This window comes from Pteropus vampyrus, unplaced genomic scaffold (assembly GCF_000151845.1).
Source record: "Pteropus vampyrus isolate Shadow unplaced genomic scaffold, Pvam_2.0 Scaffold215, whole genome shotgun sequence".
NCBI classification, from domain to species: domain Eukaryota; kingdom Metazoa; phylum Chordata; class Mammalia; order Chiroptera; family Pteropodidae; genus Pteropus; species Pteropus vampyrus.
Genome location: NW_011888996.1, coordinates 3,209,747 through 3,226,519, shown reverse-complemented (window position 1 = coordinate 3,226,519; position 16,773 = coordinate 3,209,747). Strand labels below are relative to the sequence as shown.

The window sequence follows — 16,773 nt, the reverse complement described above, 5'->3', positions numbered from 1 at the left end:
TAGTGATTAGTCTGTAACTGTTATAAAAGAATTTATTGGTTCTTTGCCATCAACTCTAGTATTTCTGTAATCTGGTAAAATTCTCACTCATACTTTTCCTAAATGACATGTACACCGTTTTAAAGCCTCTTCCAAATGTCTGTAATTTCTTCCTTAGCACTAGAAATTTTTTGTCTTTAAGAATATTTTTGTGTTCTGTTGATCTTATTAAATAACTATATTAAAAGATGGCTTTTACCTTATTCTATCTACTGACATAATTATGAAAATTATATTTTAAAGCTATATTGCTGCCTCAAAATAAGGTTATCAATCCCAAATTATACTTATAATCTTTCTCTCTTTCTCTCACACTCTTCCTTCTCAGTAAAAAAATCATCAAAAACCCAAGTCTGTCTATTCTGATGGTTTCCATTTTGTTTATCAGAATTGTAACAAACTTAGATATTTTAGCTAGATCAGGGTGTTATTAAAAAAGTGAAAGTTGTTTGATATATTTTAGAAATTAAGCAATATTTATTTTCCGAAAAATATTTTTTCTTTATTTCTGTTTTATTTCGCCATTGAAAATGATTACATTATTCAAGACATAATGTAGAAAATACGTTAAAGTAACAAAATAGTTGCTCTCCTTTGACCACTGATTATGTCAGCTTAAGATGAATTAAAATTCATACCTAATACCAAATAATTTTATTTTTATATGTAATGTACTCATCAATCTTTTGTACTCATCAAAATTTTTTTAAAAAAAAATTTCTATCTGTTTTACTACCTAATCTACACTTCCTTTAGGCAATTATATCTTTAAGGTAGTTTTATTAATGTAGTTTTATTAATAGGATTGTATTTTTGTGTGTGTATTTTAATGGTTTTTAAAACTTAAAGTAAACCTAAAAGTAAAATTTTTATTTCTAAAGCAGCTGAAATAGTCTCTATTCTTAACCCGCATATTTAATTCTGGATGAACAATCATTGAAGCCTGTGATCCTGATTAAAATTTATGTGCTATTTTAACATTTTTAGATATAATTCATAGAAATCTTATATTTATACCATTAAAATTTTTCTTTTCTAGCATCCTTTTATCAAGAATGCAAAACCTGTTTCGATTTTAAGAGATCTGATCACAGAAGCTATGGAGATCAAAGCAAAAAGACATGAAGAACAGCAGCGAGAATTGGAAGAGGAGGAAGAAAATTCGGTTCGTAATTACCCTCAAAAACTTGATTTTCTTTTTTCGGAGTCATTTTTTATAATTTTGGCCTTTTCCTTTAAATATGTCAGTAGTACTTACCATTTTATTATACAAATGAGGTATATTCATTCTTGGAAATGTAGTCTGTTTTTATTCGTTTGTTTTAGGTCTCTCTTTAGCCTGTTGCTAAGAAGGCATTTTTCTTTTGGTTTCCTGTAGGTGGCATCTAATCCTCTTGGATCCCTGTTTTATATAAAAACTAAGAATACTTTTTTTTCCCTTATAAATATTCGATCAAGAGCTCTACCTTCAGTCTCAGTCCTGTCAGTGTTAGTGACAGTTTTAGTAGCATTTGCCCAGATTCTCCTGGGGCTCTTCGGTGTTCGTTCTTGGAGGATATGTGGGCGGGGAGGTTCCCTCTGGGTTGGAGGATTTGGGTTGTGGCTCAGCCTACTGTTTTGCAACCCTGGCTGGTAACAATCAGCTGTTGCTTCTCTGGTGTCCCAACTTTGATTTGCTTTCTGCCCTGATCTCTGGACACTACCGCTGGGTGGAGCTCACAGCTCTCTCAGCCTGGGTTGTTCCAGAAACCCTCAGCACCTTCTCCCTTACCCCTCTTCCTATGGTGAGCTCCAGCTGCGAGAGGCAGCTTCTTTGTTTCTCCCAGTCTACCGCTGGACTCCCGACGTTGTGACCTGTGCTAGCTCTTTTGCGCAGACAAGTTGGTCTGTAGAGTGGGTGTTATTTGTTGAGTTTTAGATGTTCAGCTCATTGTTATTTCAAGGAGAGAGATCTGAGGACATTTCTCATTCCACCATGCTTCTGAAGTCATCTCACTAATTTGCTTATAGGTTTATCTTATGTTTAAATACAGACAATTTATTAGCGTCACACGTTTTTCCTTCCATGGGTTTTCTTTCCTTTCTTGACTCATTGTTTCCTCTAGCCCTTTATCCTCCTCTAATCTGCACTGATTGGTTTCTTGAATCTGGAACAGCTGTCATCTTCCCACATCATCCTGGGAATTTTCTTTTCTTCCCTTCTGTAATGAATCACCTGTTTCCTGGGTCTTTCTTGTTTTACTTCCTTATTTTGATGAATTATATCTTCCAGGAGCTTCCGCACATTAGCAGTTTTTTCAGACCTTGTCTATCTTACCATGTCTTTATTCTACTGTTACTGTTGATTGATTGAGTGTAAAATTCTGGATATAAAGTTCTGCATTGGAAGTAATGTTCCCTTAACATTTTCAAGGCTTTGTTCTATTTTCTAACTTAATGGTAATGGTGATGACAAGACAGATGACATTCTGATACCTAATTCTTTGAACGTTTTATGGAAGGTTTTTAGGTCTTTCTCCCTGTTATTTCAAACTTTCATAATAATGTGCTTTGGTGTAGATCTATTCATTGTGTAGAGTGTCTTTTGGCTATTTCAATTTAAAAATACCCTTCTATTCTTGGCAATTTTATTTTTGCTATTTAATAATTTTCTCTTTTTTCTTTCACTCTGGAACTCCTTTTATTTGATTGTTGGATCTCTTAGATTTATCTTTCAGTGATCTTTTTTCTTTTTTTATTTTTCCTCTTTCCTTTTTTGTTCTTTCTTGGAAGTCTCTGCAAGTTTATCTTATAACCCTTCTATTTTTTTCATATAGAATATTTAATTTCCAAGATCTCCTACTCTTCCTCATTCTTATGATTACCACTTTGAGTTTCTTTTGCTCCCTTCTTTCTATTTCTGTTATGTTTTGATCATTGACTTTTCATTTTATGGGTTTTCTTCAGACATCTAGTGATTATATCTGAGAGAAGCACTAAAGTTGCTCTGTGTAAGAGTAAGTTTGGTCTTTTGAGTTAGCTACTACTTATATATTTACCTGCTTTCTAGCTTCCAAGTTTTTTTCCCCTAGCTTCCAAATTTTTTGACATTCTTGTTTGCTGTTGTCTCCTCCCCATGGTCTTAGTGTTTATGAGTTTATCCTTTTTCTGTGCCTTTATTGTAATTTTGGAAAGGTTTTGGAAGGGATGAGCACAAACCTACGTGTTCAGTCCTTCATTTTAATGGAAATTCCTATCATTTGTCATTTCTCGTGTATTGTGAGTTATAATTTTAAATATTGTTTTTAATGTGATATTTAATATATCTTTATAAATAAATTATAAAACTTAATATAATAATGATTATGAAAATTTTGAGTACTTATAAATTAGCGTAATTCATAGAAAAGCTATAGTCTGTTCATTTCTGGTTTATTTTGGATAATTTGTAAAACAAAGTGATCCACGAAGGAAAGGGAAATCTTCTAAAAGATAACATTACAAGAAATCAGGGAAATTTAAGGCAAGTCATAACAAATTAGCAGTTGATAAGAATAGAAGTAAATGGATATTTCTCTTTTTCTGAACCACTGTGTCTTTTACAAAATAATTTTCTTTAGGTGGTGGAACAAAGGTACATACGATCTCGGATCATCCAGTCCCCACCATATGAGAACAACTGTAGAATGGCCATTATCTGATTGATTCTGTGCTTACTTTAACATCCATATCTGTGAAGTCAAGGTCGTCGCTTTGTAATCTCTCCTTATTTTCATAATTCCTCTTGGTTACATTTGGCCCATGAAACTTGGTTGTTTTGGAGGGAGGAATTTACTCCAGTTTGGGAGATTCATTTGGCTAAAATCTGCTAGATATGGTACCGGAGACTGGCTGTCTTTTAGGATATGGCAGAAAATTTGGATAGATATAAACAATTGGAATTTTTCCCTATTCTCTTTTTCCTCCTCCTTTATTTTTTCAAAGATGAATAGTCTTTTCAGCACCATTTAAAATCTGCATTGCCAAGCTTTACTACTGCATTTATTTTTAGCCCAGAAGACCTGTATTCTTTGATGGCCTTTATAGTAGCTATCTTAGGTCTTGACCTTGGATTGGGCCTTATCTAGTAATGTGGCTCATATGATACAGGGCTAGTTTGTCACTGGATCATTGAAAAATTTGAAATAATGTAAATCGAAATTTTTCCCTGATTTCAAAATTCTAGAGCTGGGAAATTCACTCTCTTGAGTTGCTACATTATAAGAGATCTGTATTCACTATTCAGTATTAATACTTGAGCCCAATGTAGACCCTACTTTTCCATTTTGAGTGAGCGTAATTTTCAGAAAATTTATGGGATATACCAACATCAACTTATAATTCTTCTAAACTTAATTTAATTCTACATAGTTCAGCTTATTACAGTTGAAGAAAAATTTGTGGCCTAAAATTTCCATCAACTCTCAATGTGACTTTTGAAAAGGAAACATTATTATGATAACCATTTCAAGATATGTTGTTTTTAAAAATTTTAGTGTTGTACACCTGCATCCTGGGTAACTATTATAAACAAACCTCTTTAAATATTTTTTATTCAAGAAAGGTACAGGGCATGATTGGAAATAGTGCCTTATAAATTTGATTTTTATACCTATTATAGAAAAAGCTTGTCTGATGAGAATATATCTTGACAAACTGACATGTTTTGATAGGTGCTGAGGTAATTGTACAGATTTTTAAAATTAAACAAATTGCAAACAGAGATTTCTGCAGTAGGTTAATTCCAATATCAAGGCTTTTGTGTTAGTTTAAGCATTGCTAAACATGACAAAGATCTTTTTATAGCATTTCTCATGTGATATAAATTTGGTGTTGAGATGGGTCAACTGTTTTATATAGTAAGAAAGAATTTGTTTTCTGCATATTAGTGGAAGATAGTCCAAAATCTTTAGTGTGAATTGATTAAGTAACATAACTATATTTATTGTATTTGCTGTAAATACCTGAATTGCTATAGAAAGTCCACTTTTTAAAAAAGGTTATCTACTAACAGAGATGTTCTTTCCACTCAATACAACTTTAAAGTACATTTTGTTGTTACCAAGGATCATTCATAGTGGATTATAAAGCAAATCTCTGTGAATTGTTTCTGCCAAATAAGTTTTAAAAATCTTATCCAGTACAGGAAGTATTTAAAAAAAATAAGACATGCTTCAGGGCATTTTTTTTTTAAATGTACATATTGAAATTTACTAAACTTTTAAAAAATATCTTATTCTGAAAAGAGAGTCCAGCAGATATTCTGGTTAAATAATAGAATGCAGAGTTCTGTTCTTTCAGTACAAAATATTTGTGTTCGTGTGTCATTTAAAGTCTGTATAGTTACCTCTAATGGAAAAATGATTCCTTGGAATTTCCAATATATAATATAATATGTAGAATATTTAACAAAGGCCTAGATTGTTTGATGTCTCTTTGTACATTTAAACTACTGGGGTATTTTCAGAGAAAAAAAACACAGTGTTTGGTTTTTATTCTGAGAAATTTCTGATTTAATTGATACAAACTAAGGCACAGGCATCAGAATTTTTTAAAAGCTCCCTAGATGATTCTAATGTGGATGAACACCTGTATGTTCTAGTATTGGACTTTGTGACATAAATATTTATTCAAATTAAAAAGTGAAGGGTTTCTTTCATTTTCTTTAATTAACTTAATTTTTTAATAGTTTTAGATTTATAGAATTGCAAAAATATTACAGAGAGTTTCTATATACCCCATATTCAGTTTTCTCTTTTAGTAACATTTTATATTAGTATGGTATGTTTGTCACAATTAACGAACCAATATCGATAAATATTTTAAACTAACGTTCATATCCAGGTTTAATTTTTACCTAATGTCCTTTTTCTGTTTCAGGATTCATCTAGGGTACCACATTATATTTAGTTATCATGTCTCCTTAGGCTCCTCTTGGTGTCGCAGTTTCTCAGATTGTCCTTGTTTTTGATGACCTTGAGAACTTTGAGGAATGCCCCTCAATTGGGATTTGTTTGATGTTTTTTCTTTCGATGACATTGGGGTTATTTGTTTGAAGGCGAAAAATCAGACAGAGGTAAAGATTAGTTTCATCACATTATATCAAGAGCACTGAAGGAAAAACTTGTTTCCTCTAATTACAGCATTCTGACACCAAATGTGTGGATTTTCCACACCAAGCAATTCTCCAGTTTTCTGCGGACACTAACTGATTGTCCTACAATTTAATTCATTCTGACAGTAACTACCTGGAGTTAGCACAAACCCCACACAGGTTAAGGACTCAGTTCTGCAAAACTTCACCCCACCTCAGATACCCATCACAAGTCTGTGCCCCCAGTACTCATGCCCAACTGGCTATAAATAGGAGGTTCCCACAACCCCCTCCTCAGGTTCAGAATAGCTCGTAGAACTCAGGAAAACACTTTCCTATTACTAGTTTATTGTAAAGGATGTAACTTGGGAACAGTCAAATGGAAAAGACGTACAAAGCAAGGTATGGGCAAGGGGCATGGAATTCCCATGCTCTCTGGCATGCCACCCTCCTAGCACCTCGATGTATTCACCAACCTGGGAGCTCTCCTAACACCTTCTCCTAGGGGTTTTATGGGGGTTCTATTACATAGGCATGGTTAATTAAATTATTAGCCATTGGTGATTAACTCAGTTCCTAGCCCCTCTCCCTTCTCTGGACGTCAGCAGGTTGGATTTGAAAGCGCTAACCCTCTAATCACATGGTTGGTTTCTCTGGCAACCAGCCCCCTTCCTCCAGTAGTCACTTCATTAGCATTAATTTAGGTATGTTTGAAAGGGGCTTATTATGAATATCAAAAGATGCTTCCCTCACCCCATCAGGAAATTATAAGGGTTTTAGAAGCTCTGTGTCAGCAACTGGGGACTAAGACCAAAAATATATATTTCTTATTATATCATTATATCACAGTGTCAGAAGTACGTTCTGTTAATATGTTGCCCATGATCACCTGGCTGAGGTTGTGTTCGCCTGGAGTTTCTTCACAATAAAATGACTTTCCCTCTTTCCATACTATGCTTTTTGGAAGGAAGTCACAAAACACAGCCCGTTCTAAAGGAGTAGGGAGTTATGCTCCCTGTCATTGAGGACAGAATATCTACATAAATTATTTGGAAGTCTTCTATACAGAGTTATCTATTCTCCCCATTTATTCATTTATTCAGTCATATAGATCTGTATTGACTCATGATTATTTAGTTTACACTTTGGGTTATAATCTGATACTATATTTATTTTGTCGCTCAATTGTTCTAGCTCTGGCCATTGAGAGCCTCTTTAATTGGCTTCTCTGTTCCTTGGATATACCCTTATTGGATATACCCTCATTGTCAGTTTGCCTTTTTAAAAAAAATTTATATATATTTTTCTTATTCTCTGACACTATAAGATACTCCAGGCTCATCTTATATATTTCTTGCCAGTCTTAGAATCCTAGGAGGCTAGTTCCTTTTATTAGACAATGGCATTAGAAACCAAGATCTGGACTTCTTGTCTAGGTGTGATCATTGCTACTGTGAGTGAAATGTTGTCACTTGTAGACCCTCTCAGCTGACAAAGAAAGATGTGTGTGTGTGCGCCAACTTGTGTATAACATGTTTATAACTATTTATATCTATAAATAGATATAGATATAAATAGTATAGTTATAAACATGTATATCTGTGTATAACTATGTATATATATACTTATACACACACACACACAAATCTATATCCATATTAAGCTAAATATGAGTTCGCTCTGACTAGTTCATTACTGCATGGATCATTCTGCCTCCCCTTGCTTGTTTATAACCCCTCGTTACAGTGGTGAGAAACCTGGCTCCCACCATTCACCACCCGTTTTCTAAATGTTTCAGTTCTTAGATACATGTATGGTGGTTTTAGAATTGTTAACCAATTTTCCCATGAGAATCAACTTTTATTAACTAGACCACAGTGCTTACGTATAGTTTTTTTTTGTTTTTAGTCTTACAGACTCCATTCACTTCCAGTGTTACTTAGGTTAGCATCTTTTCTCTCTACCTCCTTTAAGAAAGTTCTTTTATACATTTGAAATATGGTTAGATTTTGTGTGTGTGTCACCTTCTGCATTCTATCCTTAGATCTCCTGACCTAAATGATTCTTTAAAATTTGTGTACATTAGGGTTCACTCTTTATGTCGTAAAGTTCTACAGGTTTTGACAAATGCATGGTGTTACATATCTACCACTATAGTATCAAACATAATAGTTTCACCACCCTAAAAAATTCCCATGCTTCACTTATTCCACTGTCCCTCTACCCTGAACCCTTTTCAGTTACCGATCATTTTATTATCTGTAGTTTTCTATAATGTCATATAATTGGAATCATACACATGTAGTCTTGTCAGACTGGCTTCCTTCACTTGGCAATATACATGTAAGGTTCATCTATGTATTTTTATGGCTTAATAGCTCATTTTTTTTCACTGAATAGTATTCCATCGCATGGATGTACCATAGTTTATTCACCTACCGAAGGACATCTTAGTTACTTCTAGTTTTGGGCAATTATAAATGAAGCTGCTATAAACATTTGCTTACCAGCTTTTGTGTGGATGTAAGTTTTCAAATCAATTGAGTAAATATCCAGGACTGTAATTAGCGGATTTTATGATATGTTTAGGTTCATAAGAAACTGCCAGACTTTCTTTCAGTGTTATACTGTTTTTCATCCCCACCAACAATGAATAAGAGTTTCTGTTGCTAAGCATCGTCACCAGTAATTCATATTGTCAGGTTTGTTTGTTTGTTTTGCAGTTTAGCCATTCTGGTAAGTGTTTAGTGGTATATTATTATTGGTTTCCCCTAATGACAGAGATGTCGATCATCATTTTATGTGATTATTTGCCATTTATATATCTTCTTTGACGAGGTATCTGTTCAGTACTTTATCTCATTTTTCATTGTTTTGTGTTGTTTATTTTCTTATTGTCGATTTTTAAGAGTTGTGTATTTTGAACACAAGTCCTTTGTAAGATAAGCATTTTTCAGATATTTTCTTCTAGTCTGTAGCTTGTCTTTTTATTCTCTTAACAGTGTCTTTCACAGAGCAGAAATTTTTCGTTTTAATGTCACCTATCCATTTTATTTCATGGATCTTGTTTTTGGGGTTTTATCTATAATATTACCACCAGACTCAAGATCACATAGATTTTATCCTATGTTTTCTTTCAGAGGTTTTCTGGTTTTACATTTATATTAAGGTCTGTGATCTACTTTGAGTTAATTTTTTGTGAAAGCTGTGAGATCTGTGTCTAGTCTAGAGGTTTTTTTGGGGGTTTTGGTTTTTGGTTTTTGGTTTTTTTTTTTTTGCTTATGGACATCCCGCTCTTTCAGCACCCATTGCTTAAAAGACTGTCCACTCTCCATTGAGTTGCTTTTCTGTCTTTTTCAAAGATCAGTTGGCTGTATTTGTGTGGTTTCATTTCTGGGATCTCTAATCTGTTCCATTGATATATCACTGATATATGTGTCTGTTCTGTCATTACTACACTATCTTGATTAGTGTAGTTTTATAGAAATCATAAAATTGGATACTATGAGTCTTTAAATTTTATTTTTCTTATTCAGTGTTATGTTGACTATTCTAGGCCTTTTGCCTTTCCATATAATTTTTAGAATCATTTTGTCAGCATTTACAGTTAACTTGTCAGAATTTGTATTGGGATTGAATAGAATTTATACATTAAGTTGGGAGGAAGTGATATTGAGTCTTCTAATCCTTGAACATGGAATACTCTCAGTTTATGTAGACCTTTGATTTCTTTCATCAATGCACACAGATTCTGTATATTTTTTTTTAGACTTAAATGTTTCTTTTTCTTTTGGTGCTATTAAACATTTTTAAATGCTTGGTTTTTTTTTTTAATTCCAATTTTTAAATTGTTTATTGCTGGTACATGGAAAGCAAATGATTTTATATTTTGCCCTTGTATCCTGTGACCTTGCTATACTCGCTTATTAGTTCCAGGAGTTTTTTGTAGATTCTTTGAAATTTTCTACAGTCATGTCATCTGTAAATATAGTTTTATTTCTTCCTTTCAAATCTTTGTAACTTTTATTTTCTCTTGTTTTACCACACTAATTAGACCTGAGTTTTAACTGTAATATGGTTCTGTATCTTCACTAGGTTTTCTTTCTCCCTATTTCAGAAGACATATATTTTTTTCCATTCATAAAAATTTGTGTAGAAGAAAAATAAGACCTGGTATTTGTCTACAAAAAGATTACAGTTTAGTGGAGAAGGCACCTTCATAATGCAGCATGTCAAGTATGTGATAGAGATAACACATCAGGAATGGGAATTGTCAATTTATTGCCTCTTGATTTTCTAACTTTCTACTGCCCTTAAAAGGCCCCTTCTCTACTTGCTTTTCAGTCAGTCATGTTACCCTTTTCTTCCAGGGAATATCTCCTCAGCCTAAAAATGTATTTATATTTTTACCTTTAAAAAAAAAAATCAATGAATATTTGCAACCAAACTTCTTAATAGAATAGTCAGAGCTTTTCTTTCTTCACTTCACCACATTCTCTTTTCCCATTTTCTCATAGTATGGCCGAAACATTCTCCAGCAGTACTCTTTCCAAGGCAACTTCCTAGGTAAGATGAGGTCACTTCAGCACTTGTTTAATTTGAGGTATCCATGAGTCATTCAAGTCATTTTGTATAGTAGGCGGTTGGATATACAGGTTTGAATCTAAAGGGCGAACTCAGGCAATTAGAGAATCAACAGACTTTTTGCAGTTGGTAGTTAAACCATAGCAAAGATGGGGTTGCTCAAAAAGTGCTTAAAGAAAAACATAGGTTGCTGCTTTTGCTTAGACTACTTCTTACTTCATCTTCATTCACCCGATTAACTTCTTATCCTTGAGAAGTCATCTTAGCCATTGATTTCTCTGAAAGGGAAAACCGTTCATGATTCTCCTCCAGGCTTTAGTTAGGCAAGTGCTCCTACACGCTCCCATGGTGTCCTGTGTTTAGCTCTATGAGAATATTTATCTCACTGTATTTATTTTTCTACTAACTCCACTAAACTGTACATTTCTCAAGGACAAAGACTATCTTGGCACACTGCCTGGCATACAGTATTTCTTTTATAAATATTTAATATTTATTGAGTCAACAAATATGTTTAAAATTGCTTTATAATAGGTCTTACCTGACTTTACTCATTATTTAGTATCATCAACATAGAATATATTTGCATTAAAAAACAATAAGGTACATAATAGTATACGAAATATTTGGTCAGCAATGCTTAAATCAAACATGTGATAAATACTTGGTTTGGGGGAGGATTGCTTGTTTTTGGCTGCCCTGACACTCCCCTGCCGCAGAATTTCATTTGTATCAGGAGTTTCAGTAATGTAAACTACATATTAAAATTAATATTGTTATTTTATTGTGCTTCAGTCTTCCTCTGAATTGTATATTTTGGAAGCTGATTTCTTTAAATCATTTTATAATATTTCTAAGTTTACACAAGGGATATATATATATATGTGTGTGTATATATGTATATGTATGTATATATACATATACATATACATATATATGTACATCCATTATGGTAGTGTTAACAGCAAACAGAAACTTTAATATACATACATACATACATACATATATATGTATATATGTGTGTGTGTATATATATATGTGTGTGTATATATGTATATATATGTATATACACACACACATATATATATATATACACACACATATATACATATGTATGTATGTATGTATGTATGTATGTATATTAAAGTTTCTGTTTGCTGTTAACACTACCATAATGGAACAGAAAAGGAGTAAGAGAACGAAAGGATAAGAAAAAGAAATTCTTTTCAAAGACAATTAAGTCTTTAGTTTTATTTATTCTAGGAACATAAGATATATAATCATTTCTTTTTATATGAAAACAGTTTAGAATGCAATGATAAAGTAATAAGAATATTTGATATTTCCTGTTGTATGTTTCCATCGATTTTATGGGAGCAACACCTGTTCATTGAGTCCTGCTATTATGTGCAGGTCATTGGGGAATATTACTAGATATAGACAACATGTTCCGTAAGAAATATAAATATTGCTTATTTAAAAAATAACTTATGACGTTGCAATGGTTATGGTATTTTAAAATATATCAGTTTAAAAATCAGTACTTACTAATCTATTTCTGAAAAGTATTGATAATATGTTGGTAAATGTAATAACTTATTTTATGAACCTGTCATATCTGTGTAAACCTGCAATTAATGGAATTCTTCTAGTCTTTTGTCTTTGGTGCCCTCTTGTGGATTTTGTGTAAACTGCTTAGAACAACAGTTTTTAAAGGTGTTACTTTTATTTTAAAATATTAGTCTTTATAATCTTTATACTTTGTTAATCCTTTAACATGCTTTTGGCTGTGAGAGATAAAAGAAAAGTCATGGTTAAGGTTGCTTTTACTTTTAATTTACTCTATTGTATATCAGCTTTGTGCACACGGAATGTAAGATAATCTTTTGTTTGGAAACTTTTAATATAATGCCAAGAACTTGTACAGTCTTGCTTCATGGAGCCTCTGAAGTCCTGCCCACACGCCTTCTCACCATTTAGGTTTGTTGTACAAATGAACAAGACTTTTATGACTTTTGGAGATCGTGAAAGCTTTGATGTAACTTTAAAACATGCCTGTGAACATGCAAAAAGTTAGGATCCACAAAGGCAAAAGTTTCTGTTTGTTAAACACAGGTATGTCGCAGCTGTATAAGCTCTTAATGCTGATTATGCAGTGAAGTAGAAGGACCACCTACTTATAACAATGGGAAGAAAGTTCATTCTCTTTACAGATTTTCAGATACTACAAATCTTAGTAATTTTTAATTGGTGGATACCAATTTATTTTCTTAGCCTATAAAACATCGAAGTGGTGGTTGAGGTCAGCTATTTAAAGGAGTCTATTTTTGATGTTTCCTCAGTAGTTCTGAGCTCATTTGGGTTGAATATGGTACAGAGACCAGAGTTAACTAGTTGATCCTGCTGTGGGCCATTTCACTTGTAATACAGAAACAGTAGATACTGTAGGGTGTATTGATAACAGGGGCAATGGGGCAAAATTATCCTTCATCAGATGTGGAAGTAGAATTTGAAGGTAATGCTCTGTTGGGTCATATCAGCAGTTTCACCTTGCTATATAAAAGTATATTTTTAGTTTAGTGGTATGTAGGACTCTTCCATGATGTGAGACATCAAACAAATGTACAATAGTACCCTTTGATTTTTGCCTTTTTTTTTTTTTTGACCTCAAGTAATGATAAAAGTTTACTTATTGACATAGGTTAGCATGTTAACATAATCACCAAGTGCTCATTTAGTTATTACCAGGGGCAAAAGTAAAAGATGCCTGCCACAGTTTTCTCGTTTTATACTCATTTCCTTGAAGTTGTATTGCACATGTTTTGTTGATTTCTTATTTGACTCTTTCATCACAAATTAATAGTTAGATTTCAGTGTCTTCATCATATGTTGAAGTAGCACATTTCATTAAGTTTTTTTTTTTTTTTTTGGTTACAAATAATTGGCATTATTTCTTTTGTTTTCTGCCTTCATCTATTCAAATTAGAATCTTTTACAATTTTCTTTTTACAGTCAGTTTGGTCTCTTTAGGTTCATAATATTGAAGTTATTTTTGATCCATTATATTCGACTGCCCAGAATGTTTCTAAAATATTTTGATCTTTCTTTCATGATTTCTTTCAATTTGCTTGTCATTTGTTTCTATAGGACCCTTTTTAGTATAAGCTCAAATTACTTCAAATCTGGATTTCAGTAATAACCTTCTGATTCCGGCCTCTTTGTCTCCAGTCTTCTCTTTCTCTAATTCATCCTTTAGTTTCCAAGGTTCCTCTTGTTCCTGTGCCAAGCAACTTATGCTGGTTTCCAGTGTTTAAAGCACTCTGTAGGCCATCCCTTAATGCAGACACACTTACTGCTTCCTATTCTAGCCGAAATATTTCTAACTTTGTGCTTGTTTTTTCCCCCAATCTAGAATGCCACTATCTACTCTCCTAATTTTTCTCCTAGAATTTTTTTATCTTAGAAAGATCTTGCTTTCTAAAGGGACTGACTAAATTCTAAAGAGCAAGGGAGTCTTAATTCTGTTGTTTGTCCTTTCTGCCTTTTCTCAGTAGCTTGTTTAGTCATTGTTTATCTTTCGAATCATGAGCTCAAGTTTAGCTGGATTTTATCTCAGAATGATAAGAGTTCTGGGTTGAAGGCTGAATATAAGACCCTCTAGTGTGACCTTTTATTTGTTTCCATCAGGTACCAGCATGCTTCCCACTGGCAGGGCATCAAGTTAATTTCTCAGCATAAGTTTCTCCAGGGTAGGTGGATAATGTTAGAAAGTTCACACCCATGTCTGTACGTTCTACAGGGAAGCAGTCCCACCATCCAGTTCCTATCTTTACTTATAACCCAGGTGAGATAAGTTTGCATGTCATCTCTTTTGCCTGCGAGTACATTTTTTTCTTGTCTACCTTTTCACTGAGGTTATAGATCTTCAAGATTCCCATCTTTATGCAGGGATTTCAGTTCCACTTTGGAGAGAACCCAGAAAACATGTCTCTTGTCCCCTTTTATCCACTAAAATGGATGCCCCAACCCCACCCCATCATCACATGCCCCTAAGGCAGCCCTAAGGTCAAATTTAGCTTATTCTCACTCTGGATCCTTGGGGATTTCCCTTACTGTATTTAAAACTCAGTTATGCGTTTATAGTATGTTTGTTACTTTTATTGTTTCCAGTCGTTGCCATCCCTGATTAGCACCTCTAAGAGGTTTTAAAGACTAGACTACTATAATATTGCAACTTTTAAAATAATTGGTTTATTTATACATCTTACACATTCAATTTTTTCCTGAAAAATAATTTCTTTTCATGCTGTAGCAGGATGCATACTCAAGAGAATTGTCTCGTTGAATCATAGCCATTAAGATCACTGTTCTGTGCTGATAATGTACTGTTATATAATTGTATTAGTAACACAGATGTGTTTAATATTATTTTAAGAAGAAAAATAAAATAATTATAATATTTCCAATTAGAATGATACCTATTTAAGAAACAGACTATCTCATTAATATTGCAAGTGGCAAATGCTTTCTGAAATGTTTGTGTAAATATCTTTAAAATCAGTCAAATAGCTGAATATTTAGAAAATCTTTAAGGTAGTAGGTATTGTAAATGTAAAGATACTTGATGTAAAGTTTCTGATTATTTCTCAGACTGTTATAAGCATAAATCTGTCTTAGCAATAGAGTAGGATTTCCTAATAATGTTTTCAAATATTTGTATTCCATGTGGATTTTATGATTCATAACCTGGATTATCATCAGTACTGTGTTTTGCATTCCTGGCACATGATGACCACTGATTGAAAATGCTATTGTATTCCTTACTGGAATTGGCTGCTTTCTACAGTGGGAAGCATCTGTTCTGCAGACCTTTTTTCTATAAAGTATCAACATGTTTTTCTTCTGCTTTTCTCTTGTGAGGAATAACAGAGTACATATAAATGAAGTATAAGCTTTGGAAAATGTTATAAATTTCTGTTTTATTATAAAAATGTAAAAAGCATCAAATGAAATTTTAACAGTAATCTAAAATATCAAGAATTTCAGAATTAATGATTTTTAAAAAGTAAAAAGTGTTGCTGAAACATTTTTAGCATCATCAACAAATGAGTTTTCTAATTTCATATAAACTAGTTCTCATTCCATCTGTACTTTATTAATTACTATTTAGGTGCCATCCTCTCATTAGTGAATTGCTATTTTTATTGCTATTTTCTTCACTGTCAATTTGTAAATTAGATTAGCATCCTTTAGCAAAGTTAACTACATAAGTAAAAATATTAAGCAGTAAAAGTGACTCCTTCCAAACTTGAGTCAATGTTTTTGTAATTTTATAGATTATCTAAGCCAATTGTGTGAACCCAGATTTTTAGGACTTCATTATCTTTTTGTAGATTCTAATTCTGTATTCTAATATAGAATATAGAAAGACTAAAAGTATTATTTCACACCAACCAGATGTTATATTTCTTGTTAAATTTAATGGTCACAGCACTGAATCTTACAAGGATCAGAGACAAATGACTCACCATATAAAAATAGATTTAATGTTTTGGGAAAAAATTGGTTGCAACCATGGTAAAATATTAAACCAACCAGTAGAGTTTTAAAAAGAACTGATAGAAAATCAGCTTTTTCCCTCCCTCCCTCCCTCAGTGGTCTGCTGGAAAAAGTAAATCCCAACTTTTTATTTTACCAAGTGCAAATCAGTTTATGTGTATCAATTTCTTCATCTCTTAACTTAGCAAAATGAAACGTGCTGTAGCTAACCTGTGATTATAAACTAAATTAGGCTGGAGAAATCCTGTAGATAATTTAAAAGCTTTATCCAGTTGGAAGTTAGATCTTGAGCTTTAGGATTAGAATGTCCTGGTTAGAATCCTTGCACCTCTATTTACTTGTTGTATGACGTTGGACAAATTAATTAAACTCATGTGAACTTCGGGTTCATCATTTGCACAATGGGGATAATAATAATATCTCACAGAGTTAATAAGAGGATAAAATGAGAGTAGCCTACAAAAAGTCCTTAGCATAGT

At 32.9% G+C, this 16,773-nt stretch overlaps 1 protein-coding gene across 4 annotated transcripts in view; it reads left to right on the top strand.

Annotated features, from left to right (window-relative positions):
• The window catches only part of STK3 (serine/threonine kinase 3), a 277,085-nt gene that overhangs the window by 164,348 nt on the left and 95,964 nt on the right, over positions 1-16,773 (top strand). For all 4 annotated transcript variants that reach the window (XM_023538227.1, XM_023538226.1, XM_011372913.2 and 1 more), the window contains one exon: positions 1,079-1,204. In XM_023538227.1, the coding sequence (XP_023393995.1) occupies positions 1,079-1,204 (126 nt within the window). The remainder of the gene's footprint in view (positions 1-1,078; positions 1,205-16,773) is intronic.